This window comes from Mesoplodon mirus, assembly GCF_964341445.2.
Source record: "Mesoplodon mirus genome assembly, chromosome: 10".
NCBI lineage: Eukaryota > Metazoa > Chordata > Mammalia > Artiodactyla > Ziphiidae > Mesoplodon > Mesoplodon mirus.
This window is the reverse complement of record NC_138986.1, coordinates 35,759,058-35,780,371: the sequence shown is the minus strand read 5'-3', so window position 1 is coordinate 35,780,371 and position 21,314 is coordinate 35,759,058. Positions and strand designations below refer to the sequence as shown.

Sequence of the window (21,314 nt, the reverse complement as noted above, 5' to 3'; positions counted from 1 at the left end):
CATAAAATTACGTAAAAGTGAAAAACGTTAGCTAGTAATATCAGAAAATCATGCCTTGCTAGGAAGCCATTGGTTCTTCAAGAATCCTGATGAAACATCATAGACTTCTTTCTATTCATCTACTTTTTCTTTCATTGGTATTAGGCTCAGTAGAGAATGAAAGCTGGGACAGTAAGTGTGGCTGCTTTGGCATATCAACATTTTCCACAATTTCCCAACGTCTCTATCGAACACTGGAGAAATTGTTTCAAAGAGCTAGTGCTAAAGGCTAAAGCCGCAATGCTCGCCCGTCTATGACGTCACGGGGCGCCCACCGAGGGTGTATTCCATCAACAGCTAGACGCCGCGGGGGGGGCGGGGCTTGAGCGTGCTGACGTCACTACCGGGCGCCAGGCGCGCTCAATTGGCGGCGGATTCAAACGTTCCGGCCCGGTCTCAGGGCCTGTAGGAGAGTAGGAGTCGGGGTTTTCGGTGTCCCCGAGAACGTGAGCTGCAGTGCGGCGCAGGGAGGGCCTAGGAAGCTTAGGCAGCTGGTGCCCGAGCCGGAGGGAGAGGATGGCGCTCTCGACCACAGTCTCGCAGAGGAAGCTGATAAAGCGGAAGGCTCCCCGCGGTTTTCTAAAGCGCGTCCTCAAGCAACGGAAGCCTCACCTCCGTCTGGAGACAAATTGCGACCTACTGGTAAGATTTTGTCCCTTCTAGGACTGGAAGTGGGGTGGAGACAGGGGAAATAACCCCCAGCCTTTATTTTGCCGCCCCCAGCCAATCTAGCTTTCAGGCCTACGTTTGAGGTGTTCGCAGCAACAGCTGGGCGGGTTTGCCCCAGCCTGCCATATCAGTTAGTATTCCTGATGCTGAGTTGTTTTGGGGCCCTCTGAAATGTAGATATCCTGACCTTTTTTTTACAGGAGGCTATTAGCCACATCAATTTAAGGAGAAAACTAACGTTAAGTTCCTGCTTATAGTTTTTCAATATCGCTATTAAGGAGCACAGCCTGGTACTGTGCTTAGTGTAATTTGCAAAGGTTCGAAAGATACATTAAAAAAATAGATTTTGGAATTCAGGCTGGGTTATTTTTATTTAAATATTGTAAAAGACATTACTGACATGCCTTTCAAAAGTGCCTTTCTCCTTGCCTTCCTTTCTTCCCCTTTTTTTTACGTTGTTAAACAAATATATTGCCCTATTTCCTCTACTTTAGCTTATTTACTAAAGAACCCTGATCCAAAAGTTTATTTGTAAGTAGCCTGCTCCCAAATGAATTCGTTTTCCTAGACAAATAGAACACCTGTTTAGTTTTCAAGCCCAACCATTAAAAGTTTATCTGACTCATAGTAACTGCAGCATAATGCTCACATGATAAATAACCACAACCACTGTGTAATATTTCTGTTTTGAAATAAATTAAGAGTTTTTATGTTGAATGCCTGGAATATATATCCCTCTAGCAGAATGAACACTGTTTCCCTAGGTTTAAACCATAGGAGGCACCTCCTGTGGTTTGTTACAAGAGCTCTTTGAGTAAAGGAGCCACTACAGGTGGGCACCTAATTTCCCCGAGATCAAGGATAAAGAATTGTGGATAATAGGGATATATGGCACCGAGGGTGGCTTCACAATACATCATTCCATCTCTTCTTAAGCTACATTGTCGTCCCCCCCCCACCTCTTTTCTCTACAGCTTCTGCCAGCTCTCTACTGCCTCCCCTAATTTTAGGGTTTCTATTTTTAATAAATTACTATAGAATTGTCTTCACTTTTCCTTTCTCTGAGCCAAAACAACTGTTTTTTTTTTTTCCTTGGAAAAGTAGACCTTCTAATATCTCCTGTCCTTTCTTGTTCCTTTTTTAGACCCTGTAAGAAAAGACAATATATACTGTTTTATTACCCTCCTTCCCCCAAGGTGGTGATTAAGGTGGCACAAGTGAGCTGTATTAAAGTGAAATTGATTTTCAAAAGAATTTTAGGTAATTTATTCTGAAGTCTTCACTGGTGCTGGGGTTCTTTCAATAAATGGTGGGGGGGAGGAAATGTACCTGCTCTAGAATCTAGGAGACTACCAGCTCGTGTAGATTGTTGGGCAGAAATGTCTCAAGTAGTCAGATTCCTCCCACATCCACACTTGCCTGCCCCAGGTGATCCCTGGACAGGAGGACTCTATTGTGGAGTGGGATCCAGGTGGTACAGGAAAGAAGGGGAGGTGAGATTCTAAGCATTTGCAGTGGAAAGGGAATGGAAGTTCTTTTTGCTACCGTCTATTACTAGATTGTATGCTTGTCTTTGGCTTTCATAATTTCTCCTTCACTGTCTTGTATATGCCATGTATCACTCTGGTTTCTTTACTTATGGTTTTCTGCTTGCCATTGGTACTTAATTGTCTTACACAGCAGGTGTCCCACATCATCCATAAACTTCTCTACAATTAAGGTAGTCTGTTTTGTTTTGTGAACTTTGATAGCTGTAAGAGTGTACATCATACAGTGTAGCTACTGGGACCCTGACACTATTCTCTAAGTTCTATATGTCAGTGTTGTCTCCCAGTGCGGTATGCAGCTTCTTGAGGGGAAGGAACCACACATATCTCCTTTTGTGTCTTCCATTATCTTTAACACAGAACTCATCTACTTTTATGACGTCTCTGCATAAGATATTTCTTCTGTTTGAAGATGTCCTCACTCTACTCCGCTTCTCAAACTTCAGTTAGTTCAAAATTCAGTTCAAATGTCTGTTATTCAGTGAAGCCATCCTTCATGGTCTTAGAAAGCATCAACCTTACCTTCCAATATCATCTACTGTCACACATTTGTCTTTAATTAGGTTTCATTCTCCCATCGGACTGGGAACTTTGAATTGGGAACTTGTTGTATTCCTGGTGTTTAGCATAATACCTTGAACGTTCTGAGTGTACAGTTAAAGTTGGGAGTGATGATGACTGTATGTGGATAGATATTTCTAACATTTTACTTATAACTTCCTTGTGTTACTTCATATTCTTCTGCACTGGCTTTTTATTGTTGTTTTATTTTATGACTTATTTGATTGTATATCACCAGGGCCAATACTAGTGAGTGTATATTAATCTCAAATTGTTCGGCTTTCTTGTGACTCAGTTTTTAGATTTATCACTAAGGAATATTGTGCAAATATCTGGGTACTTACAGTTTATGTAAAACTCAGAAGTGCTGTGAGGAAGTGGGGAAGAAGTCAGGCTGGCCCAGTCTTTTGGTCACCTGAGACTGTCAAATGGATACCTCTTTGTAAATTATCTTTTGGTTTACCTTTCAAGCAAGCTATTTTTTTTATTTTTCCAAAGTGTAAGTTCTTGATGGAATGGCTTTCAGGATTGAATGTCTAGCTGAAACCATAAAATTTGCTTTTGTTCTGACCATTTTAATTTAAACCTTAGTGCACTTGAGTGACACCACTCAATTAACTGTTTTAATACAGAGAAATAGGTTGTTAAAAAAACATTCTGACATAAGAAAAAGTAATATTAATTCAGTATCTATGGTTCATGCCCATGAAGAGTAAAGGACTCAAGCCTCAAAACAGAGTGTGGTTTATTTGGGATTGGCTAAAAAATTTTTTTTGCCTAATTTGGGGAGATATGGATGGATCTTTTGTTCATGCAATAATAATTGACTACATACTGCATATTGGGCCATGGGCTAAAGGTCACTGGGAATATAATGTCTGGGAAGATAGACATGGTTTAGCCCTTATAGTACATTGAAGAAGACAGGTGAGAAATTGCTGCCTAATGTATGTAGTATGTATAGTGATAAGAAGTTCAGGGTGCCATGGATCTATATAACCTTACGTATTGGGAGGAATTGGGCTTTTCAGAGAAGTCTGTAAACCAGTAGCACGGCTGTAGGCAAACTTATATTTGAATACTGAAAGAAATTCAAAAGACCTAGTATAGAACTGAAAGTTGGGAAAGGTGAGAGATGAAATTAAAAAAGCCTAGTCAAGTGGGGTTTAGTACTAAGGAATTTGGAATTTTTCTTGAGGCATCTGGAAGATATTTAACTTTAGAAGTAGAAAATACAGATTAACGGAGGAAATTGAGCCATGTTATGGAGTACTTTTGTTGCAGAGGGAAATGGTATATCATTGGAAGTTTAAAGAAATTTTGAATGACATGGTATATTGTAGAGAATCAGGATTGGGTGATTTAGCTCAGAGTTCTTGTGAGAATTAAACAAGACAGTGCATCAAAAAGTACCAAAAGAATATCTCCTTCCATAGTTTCTTTATCATGTTAAATTTAAATTCCCAAACTCCTCTGCTTGCCCCAAATATCACTAAAATATTCTTAAACATCTATAACAATCCACTAAAGATTTCTGCATAATAATTTAAAGCACCACATTACCTAGTTTTTTAACATTTGGTGAACTGTTGGGGAGAGTTAAGTATTGTGTGTTTTTCTTTAATTTTATTTTTTTATACAGCAAGTTCTTACTAGCTATCAGTTTTATACATTAGTGTATATATGTCAATCCCAATCTCCCAATTCATCCCCGCCCCCACTTTCCCCCCTTGATGTCCATACATTTGTTCTCTACATTTGTGTCTCTACTTCTGCCTTGCAAACTGGTTCATCTGTACTATTTTTCTAGATTCCAAATATATGCATTAATATACAATATTTGTTCTTCTCTTTCTGACTTACCTCATTCTGTATGACAGTCTCTAGGTCCATCCATGTCTCTACAGATGACCCAATTTTGTTCCCTTTGATGGTTGGGTAATATTCCATTGTATATATGTACCACATCTTCTTTATGCATTTGTCTGTTGGTGGGCATTTAGGTTGCTTCCATGACCTGGCTGTTTTAAACAGTGCTGCAATGAACATTGGGGTGCATGTGTCTTTTTGAATTATGGTTTTCTCTGGGTATATGCCCAGTACTGAGATTTCTGGCTCATATTGTAATTCTGTTTTTAGTTTTTTACGAAACCTCCATACTGTTCTCCATAGTGGCTGTATCAATTTGCATTCCCACCAACAATGCAAGAGGGTTCCCTTTTATTTACACCCTCTCCAATATTTGTTGTTTGTAGACTTTCTGATGATGCCCATTCTAACTGGTGTGAGATGATACCTCAATGTGGTTTTGATTTGCATTTCTCTAATAATTAGTCATGTTGAGCATCTTTTCATGTGCCTTTTGGCCATCTGTATGTCTTCTTTGGAGAAATGTCTATTTAGGTCTACTGCCCATTTTTTGATTGGGTTGCTTGTGTTTTTAATATTGAGCTGTATGAGCTGTTTATATATTTTGGAGATTAATCCTTTGTCCGTTGATTTGTTTGCAAATATTTTCTCCCATTCTGAGGGTTGTCTTTTCATCTTGTTCATAGTTTCCTTTGCTGTGCAAAAGCTTTTAAGTTTCATTAGGTCCCATTTGTTTATTTTTGTTTTGATTTCCATTACTCTAGGAGGTGGGTCAAAAAAGATCTTGCTTTGATTTATGTCAAAGGGTATTCTTCCTATGGTTTCGTCTAAGAGTTTTATAGTGTCTGGTCTGGTCTTACATTTAGGTGTTTAATCCATTTTGAGTTTACTTTTGTGTATGGTGTTAGGGAGTGTTCTAATTTCATTCTTTGACATGTAGCTGTCCAGTTTTCCCAGCACCACTTATTGAAGAGACTGTCTTTTCTCCATTGTATCTCCTTGCCTCCTTTGTCATAGATTAGTTGACCATAGGTGCGTGGGTTTATCTATGGGACTTCTATCCTGTTCCCTTGATCTGTATTTCTCTTTTTGTTTCAGTACCATATTGTCTTGATTTGTAGTATAGTGTGAAGTCAGGGAGTCTAATTCCTCCACCTCTGTTTTTTTCCCTCAAGATTGCTGTGGCTATTCGGGCTCTTTTGTGTCTCCATACAAATTTTAAGATTGTTTGTTCTAGTTCTGTAAAAAAAAAAAAAAATGCCATTGGTAATTTGATAAGGATTGCATCAAATCTGTAGATTGCTTTGGGTAGTATAGTCATTTTCACAATATTGATTCTTCCAATCTAAGAACATGGTATATCTCCCCATCTGTTTGTGTCATCTTTGATTTCTTTCATCAGTGTCTTATAGTTTTCTGAGGACAGGTTTTTTACCTCCTTAGGTAGCTTTATTCCTAGGTATTTTTGTTGTTGTTGTTGCAATGGTGAAGGGGATTCTTTCCTTAATTTCTCTTTCTGATCTTTCGTTGTTAGTGTATAGGAATGCAAGAGATTTCTGTGCATTAATTTTGTATCCTGCAACTTTACCAAATGCATTGATTAGCTCTAGTAGTTTTCTGGTAGCATCTTTAGGATTCTCTATGTATAGTATCATGTCATCTGCAAACAGGGACAGCTTTACTTCTTTTCCGATTTGGGTTCCTTTTATTTCTTTTTCTTCTCCGATTGCTGTGGTTAAAACTTCCAAAACTATGTTGAATAATAGTGGTGAGAGTGGACAACCTTGTCTTGTTACTGATCTTAGAGGAAATGGTTTCAGTTTTTCACTGTTGAGAATGATGTTTGCTGTGGGTTTGTCATATATGGCCTTTATGATGTTGAGGTAGGTTTCCTCTATGCCCACTTTCTGGAGTGTTTTTATTATAAATGGATGTTGAATTTTGTCAGAAGCTTTTTCAGCATCTTTTGAGATGATCATATTGTTTTTATTCTTCAATTTGTTAATATGGTGGATCACATTGTTTTGTTTTTTTTTTTCGGTACGTGGGCCTCTCACTGTTGTGGCCTCTTCAGTTGCGGAGCACAGGCTGAGGACGCGCAGGCTCAGCGGGAATGGCTCACGGGCCCAGCCGCTCCAAGGCATGTGGGATCTTCCAGGACTGGGGCACAAACCTGTGTCCCCTGCATTGACAGGCGGACTCACAACCACTGCGCCACCAGGGAAGCCCCACGTTGATTTTTTACTGAAGAATTCTTGCATCCGTGGGATAAATCCCACTTGATCATGGTGTATGATCCTTTTAATGTGTTGCTGGATTCTGTTTGCTAGGATTTTGTTGAGGATTTTTGCATCTATGTTCATCAGTGATATTGGTCCGTAATTTTCCTTTTTGTCGTTATCTTTGTCTGGTTTTGGTATCGGGGTGATGGTGGCCTCGTAGAATGAGTCTGGGAGTGTTCTTTCCTGTGCAGTTTTTTGGAAGAGTTTGAGAAGGATGGGTGTTAGCTCTTCTCTAAATGTTTGATAGAATTCACCTGTGAAGCCATCTGGTCCTGGACTTTTGTTTGTTGGAAGATATTTAATCACAGTTTCAATTTCATTACTTGTGATGGGTCTATTTATATTTTCTGTTTCTTCCTGGTTCAGTCTTGGAAGGTTATACCGTTCTAAGAATTTGTCCATTTCTTCCAGGTTGTCCATTTTATTGGCATGGATTTGCTTGCAGTAGTCTCTTAGGATGCTTTGTATTTCTGTGGTGTCCGTTGTAACTTCTCCTTGTTCATTTCTAATTTTACTGATTTGAGTCCTCTCCCTCTTTTTCTTGATGAGTCTGGCTAAAGGTTTATCAATTTTGTGTATCTTCTCAAAGAATCAGCTTTTAGTTTTATTGATCTTTGTTATTGTTTTCTTTGTTTCTACTTCATTTATTTCTGCTCTGATCTTTATGATTTCTTTCCTTCTACTAGTGAACTTTTAAAATTTCAATTATTAACATGTTTTTGATTAGATATTTCAAATTAAATATCTGGTTACAAAATCTTTATACCTTGGATTGTAGAATGAGAGATGACTAGCTTTAAATACAATATTTGATATGTTTTTTTAATCCGGGGGAAATTTTAAATTACATTGGAAACTTAAATTTAGTTGGAATGGGAAACAGGAATATTTTTTCTTAATAGAGACCTACCTAAGTTTTGATGTAATGATCCTTTAGAGTAATGTTATTGTCTATGGCCTTTCGTCAGCTTTACATAGACTTGTTTCATGTATTGTAATAACTAAGTCTCTTTTTTATGGAATCTTAAGATGGACATATATTAAACTTAATTCTGTTACTTTAAATAAAGGTTAATTGATGTAATCGCAGTAGTAAATAGTACAGCATTAAAATTGGGGATATTCTTTTTATTTTTTAATTTTTTTATTTCTTATAAATTTATTTTTACTTATTTATTATTTTTGGCTATGTTGGGTCTTCATAGCTGCATGCGGCTTTCTCTAGTTGCTGTGAGCGGGGGCTACTCTTCGTTGCAGTATGTGGGCTTCTCATTGCGGTGGCTTCTCTTGTTACGGAGCATGGGCTCTATGGCACGTGGGCTTCAGTAGATGCAGTGCGTGGGCTCAGTAGTTGTGGCTCGTGGGCTCTAGAGTGCAGGCTCAGTAGTTGTGGCTCATGGGCTTCGTTGCTCCACGATATGTGGGATCTTCCCGGACCAGGGCTCGAACCCGTGTCCCCTACATTGGCAAGTGGATTCTTAACCACTGCGCCACCAGGGAAGCCCGGGGATATTCTTTTTAAAAGTCATTATTTCAAAACATCAGTGTTTGAGCTTAAAAATCCTTTTGCATTTTCTCTTTTAAAGGTGCATCTGAACTGTTTACTCTTTGTTCATCGATTAGCAGAAGAGGCTCGGACAAATGCTTGTGAGAATAAGTGTGGAGTCATTAAAAAGGAGCATGTACTGGCTGCAGCAAAGGTAAGATCTGAATTTCTTTTCTTGAGCACTGTTGCCTTAAAACACCACCTAGTTCGTCACCTCTGCCTGGTTTAGATTCCTTATTCAGTTTTGTTGAGTGAGTTGATGCTTGGCTTTTCATGGGTTTTAATTACAGAGTTAGGTTTTTTTTATTATGTATATTATGGATTTCTGATGGAAAGATTCATGGCCATTGCTTTATTGCCATTTAGGGGAAAATAAGTGTTTGACTGCTAATCTGTGTGATATGTAGTAGCCTATGTATAGCTAAGAAGGTTTATTACCTTGAAATTTATCAAAACTTTCTTCTTGATCATTTTAAGTTTACCTAATGATTTTTCTACATTTGTTTTGAGATTTGAGTGACTTCTGAATCATATTGCTTATATAAGCAGAGAAGATTGCTTCTTACTGATATTTCTGTATAATGTAATAGTGTGATGCCTAGGGCAGAGTTTTTCCCATATATGTTCCCAAGATTACTTTCACTTGATGTTAATAGATGCCCCAATGTAAAAGGCTTCTGGGGTCAGATAAGTTTGTATAACCTAACATACTATACCTCCTTGAATAGCCATAATGTTTCGTATAGAGAGCTTGTTTCTGTAAGAATATGCAAGAAATTGGCACATGGTTGACTGGAGGATGATGTGTGAGAGAGACTCATTTTTGACAGTTTACCTCTTTATAGGCTTTTTTTGTTTAACATTTAATATTTTTGAAATAATTATAGACTCACAGGAGGTGCAAAAATAGTGTAGAGAGTTCCAGTGTACCTTTTATCCAACTTCCCACAATGGTAACGTCTTTATATAACTATAGTTATGTAAAGTTATGAAAGGTTATGAGAAATACACCAGTAATTTGTTGAACTCTGTTTAATTTAGCATTTCGTAAATTTGGGTATATAATATACTTAGAATTTTGTAAATTCATTTGAGTACATAGTATTCTTTTGCAGTCCCTATACTAACTTCTTGTAGAACAGAGAAGTACTGGCCTAGGGTATAAACCTATTTGGTGACCTCTGTGGAAGCCTAAAATGGGCATGCCTTGGCATTTTTTAAGGGGCTTTAAATTCTCTTACAACTATAAACATTTCAACAAGTTTCTGTACTATTAAAGTTGATATAAGTGCTTTCTGCAGGTAAAGCAAGGCTTAAGAACTTGAAGAGTGTATGTGTGTGTCTTAAATTTAGGGTTGGTTTGTTTTTATTAATGAATTATAAGTGTACTTACCTAAAAGTAGCTAAGTTCTTTAAAATATTTTTGGATATATTCTGGTCTCTAATGTTCCTTGTCTTTTACAACTTAAGATCTCATTTTGTTTAATTTCTCTTATGGGCTTCATGTCTTAAAAATTATCTGCCTAACAAGCTTCTCAGCTTGAGATGACTAGTCTTGGTCTCTGATATAATTCCAGCCTAAATACAAGAAATTTGGTGTTGCAGTGGATTTGTATTGCTCTATAGTTGTTAAATGCCTGAGTCATAATAGGTTTTTCAAGTTTTGGAACATTCCTTAACTCCCCGAATTACTAAATTGTCTATAAACCTCAAGTTGGGAGCCATTAATCTGGACACTTTTGGCACAACTGAAGAAATTAGCATCTAGAAGTGACTATTATAAAACCAGATTTTGAGAATCTAGGCATGTTTCACAATCTTTGAGAGAATTATACTATTTTAGAGAAGTCTAAAACCGTTTATAAGGCAAAGGTTTCCCTAATCACATTCCAAATTGGGTTTTATAAATTCAGAGACTTGCATACTATACACATAGGACTTTTAAACTTTTTGTTGAGGAATTGTGTTTTATTTGGCATAGGTATAATATGAATCTTCATTTTCTCCCCCTCACAGGTAATTCTAAAGAAGAGCAGAGGTTAGAAGTCAAAGAACACATTTTTGAAAATTATATGATGTATTATTTTAGGTGGTAACAGATCGTGAAAGCACTTTTTATATAGCAGTTAATATTGTGTATTAAAATATTGGCTAGCTGAAGGATGTGTGTGTTTGTATGTTTTTTACTGGTATTGAAATATCTCAAGTATACACATAGAGCTATATAAGCTTTGTTTTTGATGAATTGTTTCATTTTAAGTGGCCTTTAGTTCATTCTACTTCCCTTTCTGTTGGTATTGCAGATGTTTTACATATCAAAATGAAATCTTAGTGTGTGAAGTAGCTTGAAGAGATGTATTTCTTACAATTAAGTTTATAAGTATTTAGATTTAGCCACAGTTAACTATGGAATCAATTTAATCTATGAAGGAAGACAATGTGCAGTCAAATCTAGGTGTATTTTAAATATTTTAACTGTTTAATGCCTTTGTATAAGCAATGCAGTCTACTTTTATTTAGGCCAATAGTGTAATAATATAATTTCTCAACTGTAAACACCAGCAGGGTGTTTTCAAAAACCTATTTCCCTCCAAAACCAAAAAAAAAAAAAAAATTACAGAGCAAATTGACGTATTTTCTTCAAGTCACACAGATTTAATAGATGGGTATTCTTGGGGAAACCCCCAAGAAATTTTTTAGAATTTTTTGCATATCATCTAATAGTTGTGTTTTTAACTTTTTATTTTGAAATAATTATAGATTGCAACTTGAAGTTGCAAAAATAGTACAGAGAGGTCCACGTGTACTCTATATCCAGTTTTCTCCCAGTGCCTACATCTTAAATAATTACAGTACAATATCAAAACCAGGAATTTAACTTGGTACAGTGTGTGTATAATTCTGTACCATTTCAGTACATTTGGAGATCTGTGTAACCACCACTACAGTCAAGATACAGAATTATTTCATCATCACAGACTTCTCCATCATGCTGTTCTTTTATAAATTACACCCAGCTCCCCATGTCCACTGCACACACAACACTCCCCTTCCTATTTCCACCATCCCTAAGCCGTGGCAACCACTAGACTGTTCTCCATGTCTATAATTTTGCCATTGTGATGCAATCATACAGGTATTACTTTTGGGAATTTGTTTTTTTCACTCAGCATAACTCTCTTGATCCTCCAAGTTGTTGCATGTAGCAATTTGTTCCTTTTTATTACTGAGTCGTCATATTCCATGGTATTTATGTACCACAGTTTGTACAGCTATTTACTCACTGAGGGATATTTTGATTATTTCTAGTTTTGGGCTATCACAAATAAAGCTGTTGTGAACAGTTGTGTACCAGTTTTTATACAGTTTTCATTTCTCTGGGATAAATGCCCAGGAATGTGATTGCTGGGTTTAATGGTAAGTATGTGTTTAGTTTTTCAAAAAGAAATGGCCAAAGTATTTTCCAGAATGGCTGTACCATTTTGTATTCCCATTAGCAGTTTATGAGAGAGTCATTTTTTCCTCCTTCTCATGAACATTTGGTATTATTTTTTATTTTAGCTGTTCTGCTACGAATGTCTAATCATGGTTTTTAATTTACATTTCCCTAATGGCTAATGATGTTGCACATATTTTCATATGTTCGTCATCCATTTTTTCTCTTTAGTAAAATGTTTCTTCATTTCTTTTGCCCATTTTCTATTTGTTTTTCTAATGTTGAATTTTGAGAGTTCTCTAGGTATAGGTCTTTGGTCAGACACGTGGTTTGCAAATATTTTCTTCTATTCTGTAGCTTGCCTTTTATCCTTAAACAGTATCTTTCAAAGGTCAATGATTTTCACTTTTGATGAGGTCCAATTTATTTTTTATTTATTTATTTTCATGCTGTTGATGTCATGCTTAAGAACTCTTCACCAAGCCCTACATCTTATAGATTTTCTCCTGTATGATTTTTTAAACTTACCCTTTTTTGTTATTGCAGTTTTTTTTAAACATCTTTATTGAAGTATAATTGCTTACAATGTTGTGTTAGTTGCTGCTGTATAAAAAAGTGAATCAGCTATATGTATACATATATCCCCATATCCCCTCCCACCCTCCCTATCCCACCCCTCTAGGTGGTCACAAAGCACTGAGCTGATCTCCCTGTGCTATGCGACTGCTTGCCATTAGCTATCTGTTTTACATTTGGTAGTGTATATGTGTCAATGCTACTCTCTCACTTCGTCTCAGCTTACCGTTCCCCGTCCTCGTGTCATCAAGTCCATTCTCTATGTCTACATCTTTATTCCTGTCCTGCCCCTAGGTTCTTCAGAACCATTTTTTTTTTATTCCATATATATCTGTTAGCATACGGTATTTGCTTTTCTTTTCCTGACTTACTTGACTCTGTATGACAGATTCTAGATCCATCTACCTCACTACAAATAACTCAATTTCATTTCTTTTTATGCCTGAGTAATATTCTATTGTATATATGTGCCATGTCTTCTTTATCCATTCATCTGTCAGTGGACATTAGGTTGCTTCCGTGTCCTGGCTATTGTAAATAGTGCTGCAATGAACACTGTGGTACGTGACTCTTTTTGAATTATGGTTTTCTCAGGTATATGCCCAGTAGTGGGATTGCTGGGTCGTATGGTAGTTGTATTTTTAGTTTTTTAAGGAACCTCCATACTGTTCTCCATAGTGGCTGTATCAATTTACATTCCCACCAACAGTGCAAGAGGATTCCTTTTTCTCCACACCCTCTCCAGCATTTATTGTTTGTAGATTTTTTGATGATGGCCATTCTGACCCTTGTGAGGTGATACCTCATTGTGGTTTTGATTTGTATTTCTCTAATGATTAGTGATGTTGGGCATCCTTTCATGTTTGTTGGCAATCTGTATATCTTCTTTGGAGAAATGTCTATTTAGATCTTCAGCCTATTTTTGGATGGTGTTGTTTTTTGTTTTTTTTTTTTTTTTTTGATATTGAGCTGCATGAGCTGCTTGTATATTTTGGAGATTAATTCTTTATCAGTTGCTTCATTGGCAAATATTTTCTTCCATTCTTAGGGTTGTCTGTTCATCTTGTTTATGGTTTCCTTTGCTTGCAAAAGCTTTTAAGTTTCATTAGGTCCCATTTGTTTATTTTTGTCTTTATTTCCATTTCTCTAGGAGGTGGGTCAAAAAGGATCTTGCTTTGATTTATGTCATAGAGTGTTCTACCTATGTTTTCCTCTAAGAGTTTTATAGTGTCTGGCCTTACATTTAGGTCTTTAATCTATTTTGAGTTTATTTTTGTGTATCGTGTTAGGGAGTGTTCTAATTTCATTCTTTTACATGTAGCTGTCCAGTTTTCCCAGCACCACTTATTGAAGGGGCTGTCTTTTCTCCATTGTATATTCTTCCCTCCTTTATCAAAGATAAGGTGACCATATGTGTGTGGTTCATCTCTGGGATTTCTATCCTGTTCCATTGATCTATATTTCTGTTTTTGTGCCAGTAGCATACTGTCTTGATTACTGTAGCTTTGTAGTATAGCCTGAAGTCCGGAAGCCTGATTCCTCCAGCTCCGTTTTTCTTTCTTAAGATTGCTTTGGCTATTCGGGGTCTTCTGTGTTTCCATACAAATTGTGAAATTTTTTGTTCTAGTTCTGTGAAAAATGCCATTGGTACTTTGATAGGGATTGCACTGAACCTGTAGATTGCTTTGGGTAGTACAGTCATTTTCACAATGTTGATTCTTCCAATCCAAGAACATGGTATATCTCTCCATCTGTTTGTGTCATCTTTAATTTCTTTCATCAGTGTGTTATAGTTTTCTGCATACAGGTCTTTTTTCTCCTTAGGTGGGTTTATTCCTAGGTATTTTATACTTCTTGTTGCAATGGTATATGGGAGTGTTTCCTTAATTTCTCTTTCAGATTTTTCATCATTAGTGTATAGGAATGTAAGAGATTTCTGTGAAGTCATTTTGTATCTTGCTACTTTACCAAATTCATTGATTACCTCTAGTACTCTTCTGGTAGCATCTTTAGGATTCTCTATGTATAATATCATGTCATCTGCAAACAGTGACAGTTTTACTTCTTCTTTTTGAATTTCGATTCCTTTTATTTCTTTTTCATCTCTGATTGCTGTGGCTAAAACTTCCAAAACTGTGTTGAATAATAGTGGAGGAAGTGGGCAACCTTGTCTTGTTCCTGATCTTAGTGGAAATGGTTTCACTTTTTCACCATTGAGAATGATGTTGGCTGTGGGTTTGTCATATATGGTCTTTATTATGTTGAGGTTACTTCCGTCTGTGTCTACCTTCTGGAGAGTTTTTATTATAAATGGGTTTTGAATTTTGTCAAAAGCTTTTTCTGTATCTACTGAGATGATCATATGGTTTTTATTCTTCACTTTGTTAATATGGTATATCACATTGATTGATTTGCATATATTGAAGAATCCTTGCATTCCTCAATAAAGTGGGATAAAACCACTTGATCGTGGTGTATGATCCTTTTAATGTGCTGTTGGATTCTGTTTGCTAGAATTTTGTTGAGGATTTTTGCATCTATGTTCATCAGTGATATTGGATTGTAGGTTCTTTTTTTTTTTTTTTTTTTTTTTTTTTGCTGTACGCGGGCCTCTCACTGTTGTGGCCTCTCCCGTTGCGGAGCACAGGCTCCGGACGCACAGGCTCAGCGGCCATGGCTCACGGGCCCAGCCGCTCCGCGGCATATGGGATCCTCCCAGACCGGGGCACGAACCCGTATCCCCTGCATCGGCAGGCGGACTCTCAACCACTGCGCCACCAGGGAGGCCCTGTAGGTTCTTTTTTAAAAATTTTTTTGGTGACATCTTTGTCTGGTTTTGGTATTAGGGTGATGGTGGCCTCATAGAATGAGTTTGGGAGTGTTCCTCCCTCTGCTATATTTTGGAAGAGTTTGAGAGGATAGGTGTTAGCTTTTCTTTAAATGTTTGATAGAATTCGCCTGTGAAGCCATCTGGCCCTGGGTTTTTGTTTGTTGGAAGATTTTTAATCACAGTTTCAATTTCAGTGCTTGTGATGGGTCTGTTTTATTTTCTGGTTATTCCTGGTTCAATCTGGGAAGGTTATCCCTTTCTAAGAATTTGTCCATTTCTTCCAGGTTGTCCATTTTATTGGCATAGAGTTGCTTTTAGTAGTCTCTCATGATCCTTTGTATTTCTGTAGTATCAGTTGTTACTTCTCGTTTTTCATTTCTAATTCTGTTGATTTGAGTCTTCTCTCTTTTTTTTCTTGATAAGTCTGGCTAATGGTTTATCAATTTTCTTTATCTTGTCAAAGAACCAGCTTTTAGTTTTATTGATCTTTGCTATTGTTTCCTTCATTTCTTTTCAACTTATTTCTGATATGATATTTATGATTTCTTTCCTTCTGCTAACTTTGGGGTTTTTTTTTGTTGTTCTTCTTTCTCTAATTGCTTTAGGTGTAAGGTTAGGTTGTCTATTTGAGATTTTTCTTGTTTCTTGAGGTAGCATTGTATTGCTATAAACTTCCCTCTTAGAACTGCTTTTGCTGCATCCATAGTTTTTGGGTCGTCATGTTTTCATTGTTTTTGTTTTTGTTTTTGTTTTGCGGTACGTGGGCCTCTCACTGTTGTGGCCTCTCCTGTTGCAGAGCACAGGCTCCTGACGTGCAGGCTCAGCAGCCATGGCTCACGGGCCCAGCCTCTCTGCGGCATGTGTGATCTTCCCAGACTGGGGCATGAACCCGTGTCCCCTGCATCAGCAGGCGGACTCTCAACCACTCTGCCACCAGGGAAGCCCTCTAAGTATTTTTTGATTTCCTCTTTGATTTCTTCAGTGATCTCTTGGTTATTTCATAGCATATTGTTTAGCCTCCATGTGTTTGTATTTTTTACATTTTTTCCCTCTAATTGATATCTATTCTTATAGCATTGTGGTTGGAAAGATACTTGATACAATTTCAGTTTTCTTAAATTTACCAAGGCTTGATTTGTGACCCAAGATATGATCTATCTTGGAGAATGTTCTACGAGCACTTGAGAAGAAAGTGTATTCTGTTGTTTTTGGATCAAATGTTCTATAAATATCAATTAAGTCCATCTTGTTTAATGTATCATTTAAAGCTTGTGTTTCTTTGTTTATTTTCATTTTGGATGAACTGCCCATTGGTGAAAGTGGGGTGTTAAAGCCAACTACTATTATTGTGTTACTGTTGATTTCCCTTTTTATGGCTGTTAGCATTTGCCTTATGTATTGAGGTACACCTATGTTGGGTGCCTAAATATTTACAATTGTTATATCTTCTTGGTTTGATCCCTTGGTCATTATGTAGTATCCTCCTTTGTCTCTTATAACATTCTTATTTTAAAGTTTATTTTGTCTGATTTGAGAATTGCTACTGCAGCTTTCTTTTGTTTTCCATTTGCCTGGAATGTCTTTTTCCATCCCCTCACTTTCAGCCTGTATGTGTCCTAGGTCTGAAGTGGGTCTTTGTAGGCAGCATACATACAGGTTTTGTTTTGTATCCATTCAGCCAGTCTGTGTCTTTTGGTTGGAACTTTCAATCCATTTACATTTAAGGTAATTATCGATATGTATGTTCCTATTACCATTTTCCTAATTGTTTTGGGTTTGTTATTGTAGGTCTTTTCCTTCTCTTGTTTCTTACCTAGAGAAGTTCCTTTAGCATTTGTTGTAAAGCTGGTTTGGTGGTGCTGAATTCTCTTAGCTTTTGCTTGTCTGTAAAGGTTTTAATTTCTCTTTTGAATCTGAATGAGATCCTTGCTGCGTAGAGTAATCTTGGTTGTAGGTTTTGCCCTTTCATCACTTTAAATATGTCCTGCCACTCCCTTATGGCTTGTAGAGTTTCTGCTGAAAAATCAGCTGTTAACCTTATGGGGATTCCCTCGTATGTTATTTGTTGTTTTTCCCTTGCTGCTTTTAATATTTTTTCTTTGTATTTAATTTTTGATAGTTTGATTAATATGTGTGTTTGTGTTTCTTCTTGGATTTATTCTGTATGGGACTCTCTGAGCTTCCTGGACTTGTTTGACTCTTTCCTTTCCCATGTTAGGGTAGTTTTCAACTATAATCTCTTCATATATTTTCTGAGTCCCTTTCTTTTTCTCTTCTTCTGTGATGCCTATAATTCAAATATTGGTGTGTTTAGTGTTGTTCCAGACGTCTCTGAGACTTTCTTCATTTCTTTTCATTCTTTTTTCTTTCTTCTCCTCTGCGGTAGTTATTTTCATTATTTTATCTTTCAGGTCATTTATCCGTTCTTGTGCCTCAGTTATTCTGCTATTGATCCTTCTAGAGAATGTTTAATTTCATTTCTTGTGTTGTTCATCATTGTTTGTTTGCTCTTTAGTTCTTCTAGGTCCTTGTTAAACATTTCTTGTATTTTCTCCATTCTATTTCCAAGATTTTGGATCATCTTTACTACCATTACTCTGAATTCTTTTTCAGGTAGACTGCCTATTTCCTCTACCTTTGTTTGATCCGTGGGTTTTTACCTTGGTCCTTCATCTGCTCTGTATTTCTCTGTCTTCTCATTTTGCTTAACTTACTGTGTTTGGGGTCTCCTTTTCGCAGGCTGCAGGTTCATAGTTCCTGTTGTTTTCGGTTTCTGCCCCCAGTGGATAAAGTTGGTTCATGGGTTGTGTAGGTTTCCTGGTGGAGGGGACTGGTGCCTGTGTTCTGGTGGATGAAGCTGGATCTTGTCTTTCTGGTGGGCAGGACCTCGTCTGGTGATGTGATTTGGGGTGTCTGTGAACTTAGTATGATTTTTGACAGTCTCTCTGCTAATGGGTTGGGTTGTGTTCCTGTCTTGCTAGTTTGGCACGGGGCGTCCAGCACTGTAGCTTGCTGGTTGTTGTGTAGAGCCGGGTCTTAGCGTTGACACGAGATCTCTGGGAGAGGTCTCGCCAATTGATAATACATAGGGCTGGGAGGTCTCTGGTGGTCCAGTGTCCTGAACTTGGCTCTCCCACCTCAGAGGCTCAGGCTTGACATCTGGCCAGAGCACCAAGAACCTGTCAGCCACATGGCTGCTGCTCTTGGAGAGTCTCCTGGAGAGACTGGGGGTGGCTGTGGCTTACTCTGGGGACAACAAACACTAGCCGAGCGGCAGCCACAGTCAGAAGCTCCTTCTACCCTCCTATATTATATTTTTACAAGTTTCATAGTTTTACATTTAAATACCTCATTATTCAGCTGTTCCAGCACCATGTTGAAAAGAGTATGTTTCCTCTTCTGATTTTTTTCTGTACTTTTTTTACAAATATGTCAGTCATAGTTGTGTGGGTCATTCCTAGGTTCTCTGTTCCCCTGATTTCTTTTAGACACTCCACCAGTAACACGTAGTCTTTATTACTGTGGCTATACAGTCAGTCCTGAAATTCGGTAAAATAATTCCTCTCACTTGATTCTTTTTCAGAATCGTTTTGGCTTTTCCAGTTTCTTTGCCTTTTGTATACATTTTAGAATAGTCTTGTTTGTATTTACCAAAGAACCTTGCTGGAATTTTGATAGGAGTTGCATTAAACCTGTATATCAATTTGGGGAGAATTGGCATCTTTATGCTATGTTGAGTCTTTCAATCAATGAATAAAATAATGAAAAAATGAAAAAGGAAGTTCACTATGTCATTATTTTAAGGTAGGTCTGCTGGTGACAGATTTTTGTTTTCTTCCTCTGAGAATGTCCTGATTTCTCTTCATTGTGAAGCATATTTTCACTGGATAAAGAATTCTGCGTTATAACTTCTTTTAGCACTTAAAAAATGTATCACTTCCTTCTGGCTGTCATGCTTTTTGATGAAAAATCCGTTGTAATTTAAAATGTTTTTCTTGTGTAGTTAATGCATTGTTTCTCTGGCTACTTTCAAGAATTTTTTTTTTTTCTGTCTTTAGCAGTTAGAAGTTTGGCTACGATGTGTTTTGGCATAGATCTTCTTTGGGTATATCCTATTTGGAGGTGACTCTGAATCTTTGTGTTTGTTTTTTGCCAAATTTGGGGAATTCTCAGGCATTGCTTTTTTTTGGAATACCTTTAACCCATCATCTTCTTCCTCTCCTTTTGGGTCTCCAATGACACAATTGTAAGATTTTTTTTTTTTTTTTAATCCACAAACTCCTGGAGCCTGGGTTTTTTTTGTTTTGGTCTATTTTCTGTTGTTCTGATTGGATAATTTGTATGTTCTATTTTTCTAATTCACTGATTATTTCTTCTGTCTTCTATATTATACCTTTGATTTATTGAGGTTTTTTTCAGTTATTGTAATTTTTAGTTCTCAAAGTTCCATTTGTTATGTCTTTTATATCTTCGCTGTGCTATAACAGATTTTCTTATGCCATTCTGGTGGATGAAACCACTGCCTTGTTACTGCTGTTGGGAGTAGAAGTCCAGGTTCTCCATTGAGCCTCTGACAACGAGCAGTGAGGATGGAGGGGGCTCTCTCTCCTTGTTGCTGCTGGGCAGAAGTGGGAGTTCCGGCTCTCCACTAGGCCTTTGCTCATACCATCCTGGTTGGGCCACTTTGTTACTGCTACATACCTGTATCCCACTGATGTTGTAGGGGGGTGGCCATGTTACTCCTGAGCAATGGTGAAAAGTCCCCACTCCACTAGTTTCTGATACCACCCAATGGGGAGGGGAATGGACAACTCCTTGTTTTACCACATCCTGAAAGTAGAATACCGGACTTTATGTTGTCTTTGTTGAAACTGTGAGGGTATGTGCTTGTTACTGCTGAGTGGTGAAAATGCTGCCTCTCTGGTAGGTCTCTGATACTTCCGAACAAGGGAAGGATGGGGTGCCTTGTTACTGCTGGGTGTGGATGAAATTCTGGGCTCAGGATGAAATTCCTAGTTTCCCATTTGGCTGCTCTTACACCACCCTGGTAGGGGGGTTGAGAGTGCATCATTATGGTCTGGCAAGAGTAGAAATCTAAGCTATCTGCTTGACCATTGCTGATGGGGGTGTGGCGTAGGGACTGCAGTTTTTATCTGGTGTTTGGTTGGAACAAAGTGGTTATTGTCTGAAAATATTTTGTCTTATTAGGATGCCCCTTATTCTTTGGTTAGAGTAGATTTGGGGGGGTGCTTTTGTTTTCCCCCTCTTGTCTGTGGTCATTGGCGTTTCTAAGTTGCCAGCTTTTCTAGTATCCATTCTGATATAGGAAAAAAAAACAAAAAGAAAACCCAGGGAGCTCAGCACTGTATTTTTCCTTTGGTCCTAAGTTTGTAGCTAGTTCTCTGTCTTGACTTATATTACATATATATATATATAATATGTTTACTCTATCTTCTTGAAAATAGGAGTCCTAATAGTTATTTAAGTAAAGACTTTAAGTAAAATATTTTATTCTTAATAAATATTATGAATGGAAAAAAAGTCATCTGCTTGAAAATAGTCACATAAAATGATCTCATTAACCCCAGTGCCAGTTTGGAATTTGTCAGAGTTTTATAGTATACCTTTGGCCCTGATGAGCGCCAGAATACCCAAAAGTACTGCTTTTGTGGTTGGTAGATAGGCTTGAGAATGCTAATTAATGATTCACAAACCCATTTAGATTTATTTTGGATATAATCCCACCTAGAATGTTAATATTAGAATAGATAATTCTTAATATCATTAATATTTAAATCATTACTTGCTAGGTAAATCAGAATTTTGTCCTGCTTAACTTGTAATTTGTGTTCTGGTTTCCTCAGAGTTTTAAAGTATTCTGAAAAGTGCCCAACATGGAGTTTGCTCTTGATTTTATTTAATGATGATATGTTGAATAAAATCATTTTTTTGGAATTAC

The 21,314-nt window shown here is 37.3% G+C and overlaps 1 protein-coding gene across 1 annotated transcript; it reads left to right on the top strand.

Moving 5' to 3' along the window:
• The first annotated feature begins 380 nt into the window (after nucleotides 1-380).
• CENPW (centromere protein W) lies at nucleotides 381-11,825 on the top strand. Its single transcript, XM_082633966.1, has 3 exons — nucleotides 381-681; nucleotides 8,554-8,667; nucleotides 10,530-11,825. The coding sequence occupies exons 1-3, from the start codon at nucleotides 556-558 to the stop codon at nucleotides 10,554-10,556; spliced, it is 267 nt and encodes an 88-aa protein (XP_082490092.1). The 5' UTR covers nucleotides 381-555; the 3' UTR covers nucleotides 10,557-11,825.
• The last annotated feature ends 9,489 nt before the right edge of the window (nucleotides 11,826-21,314 follow it).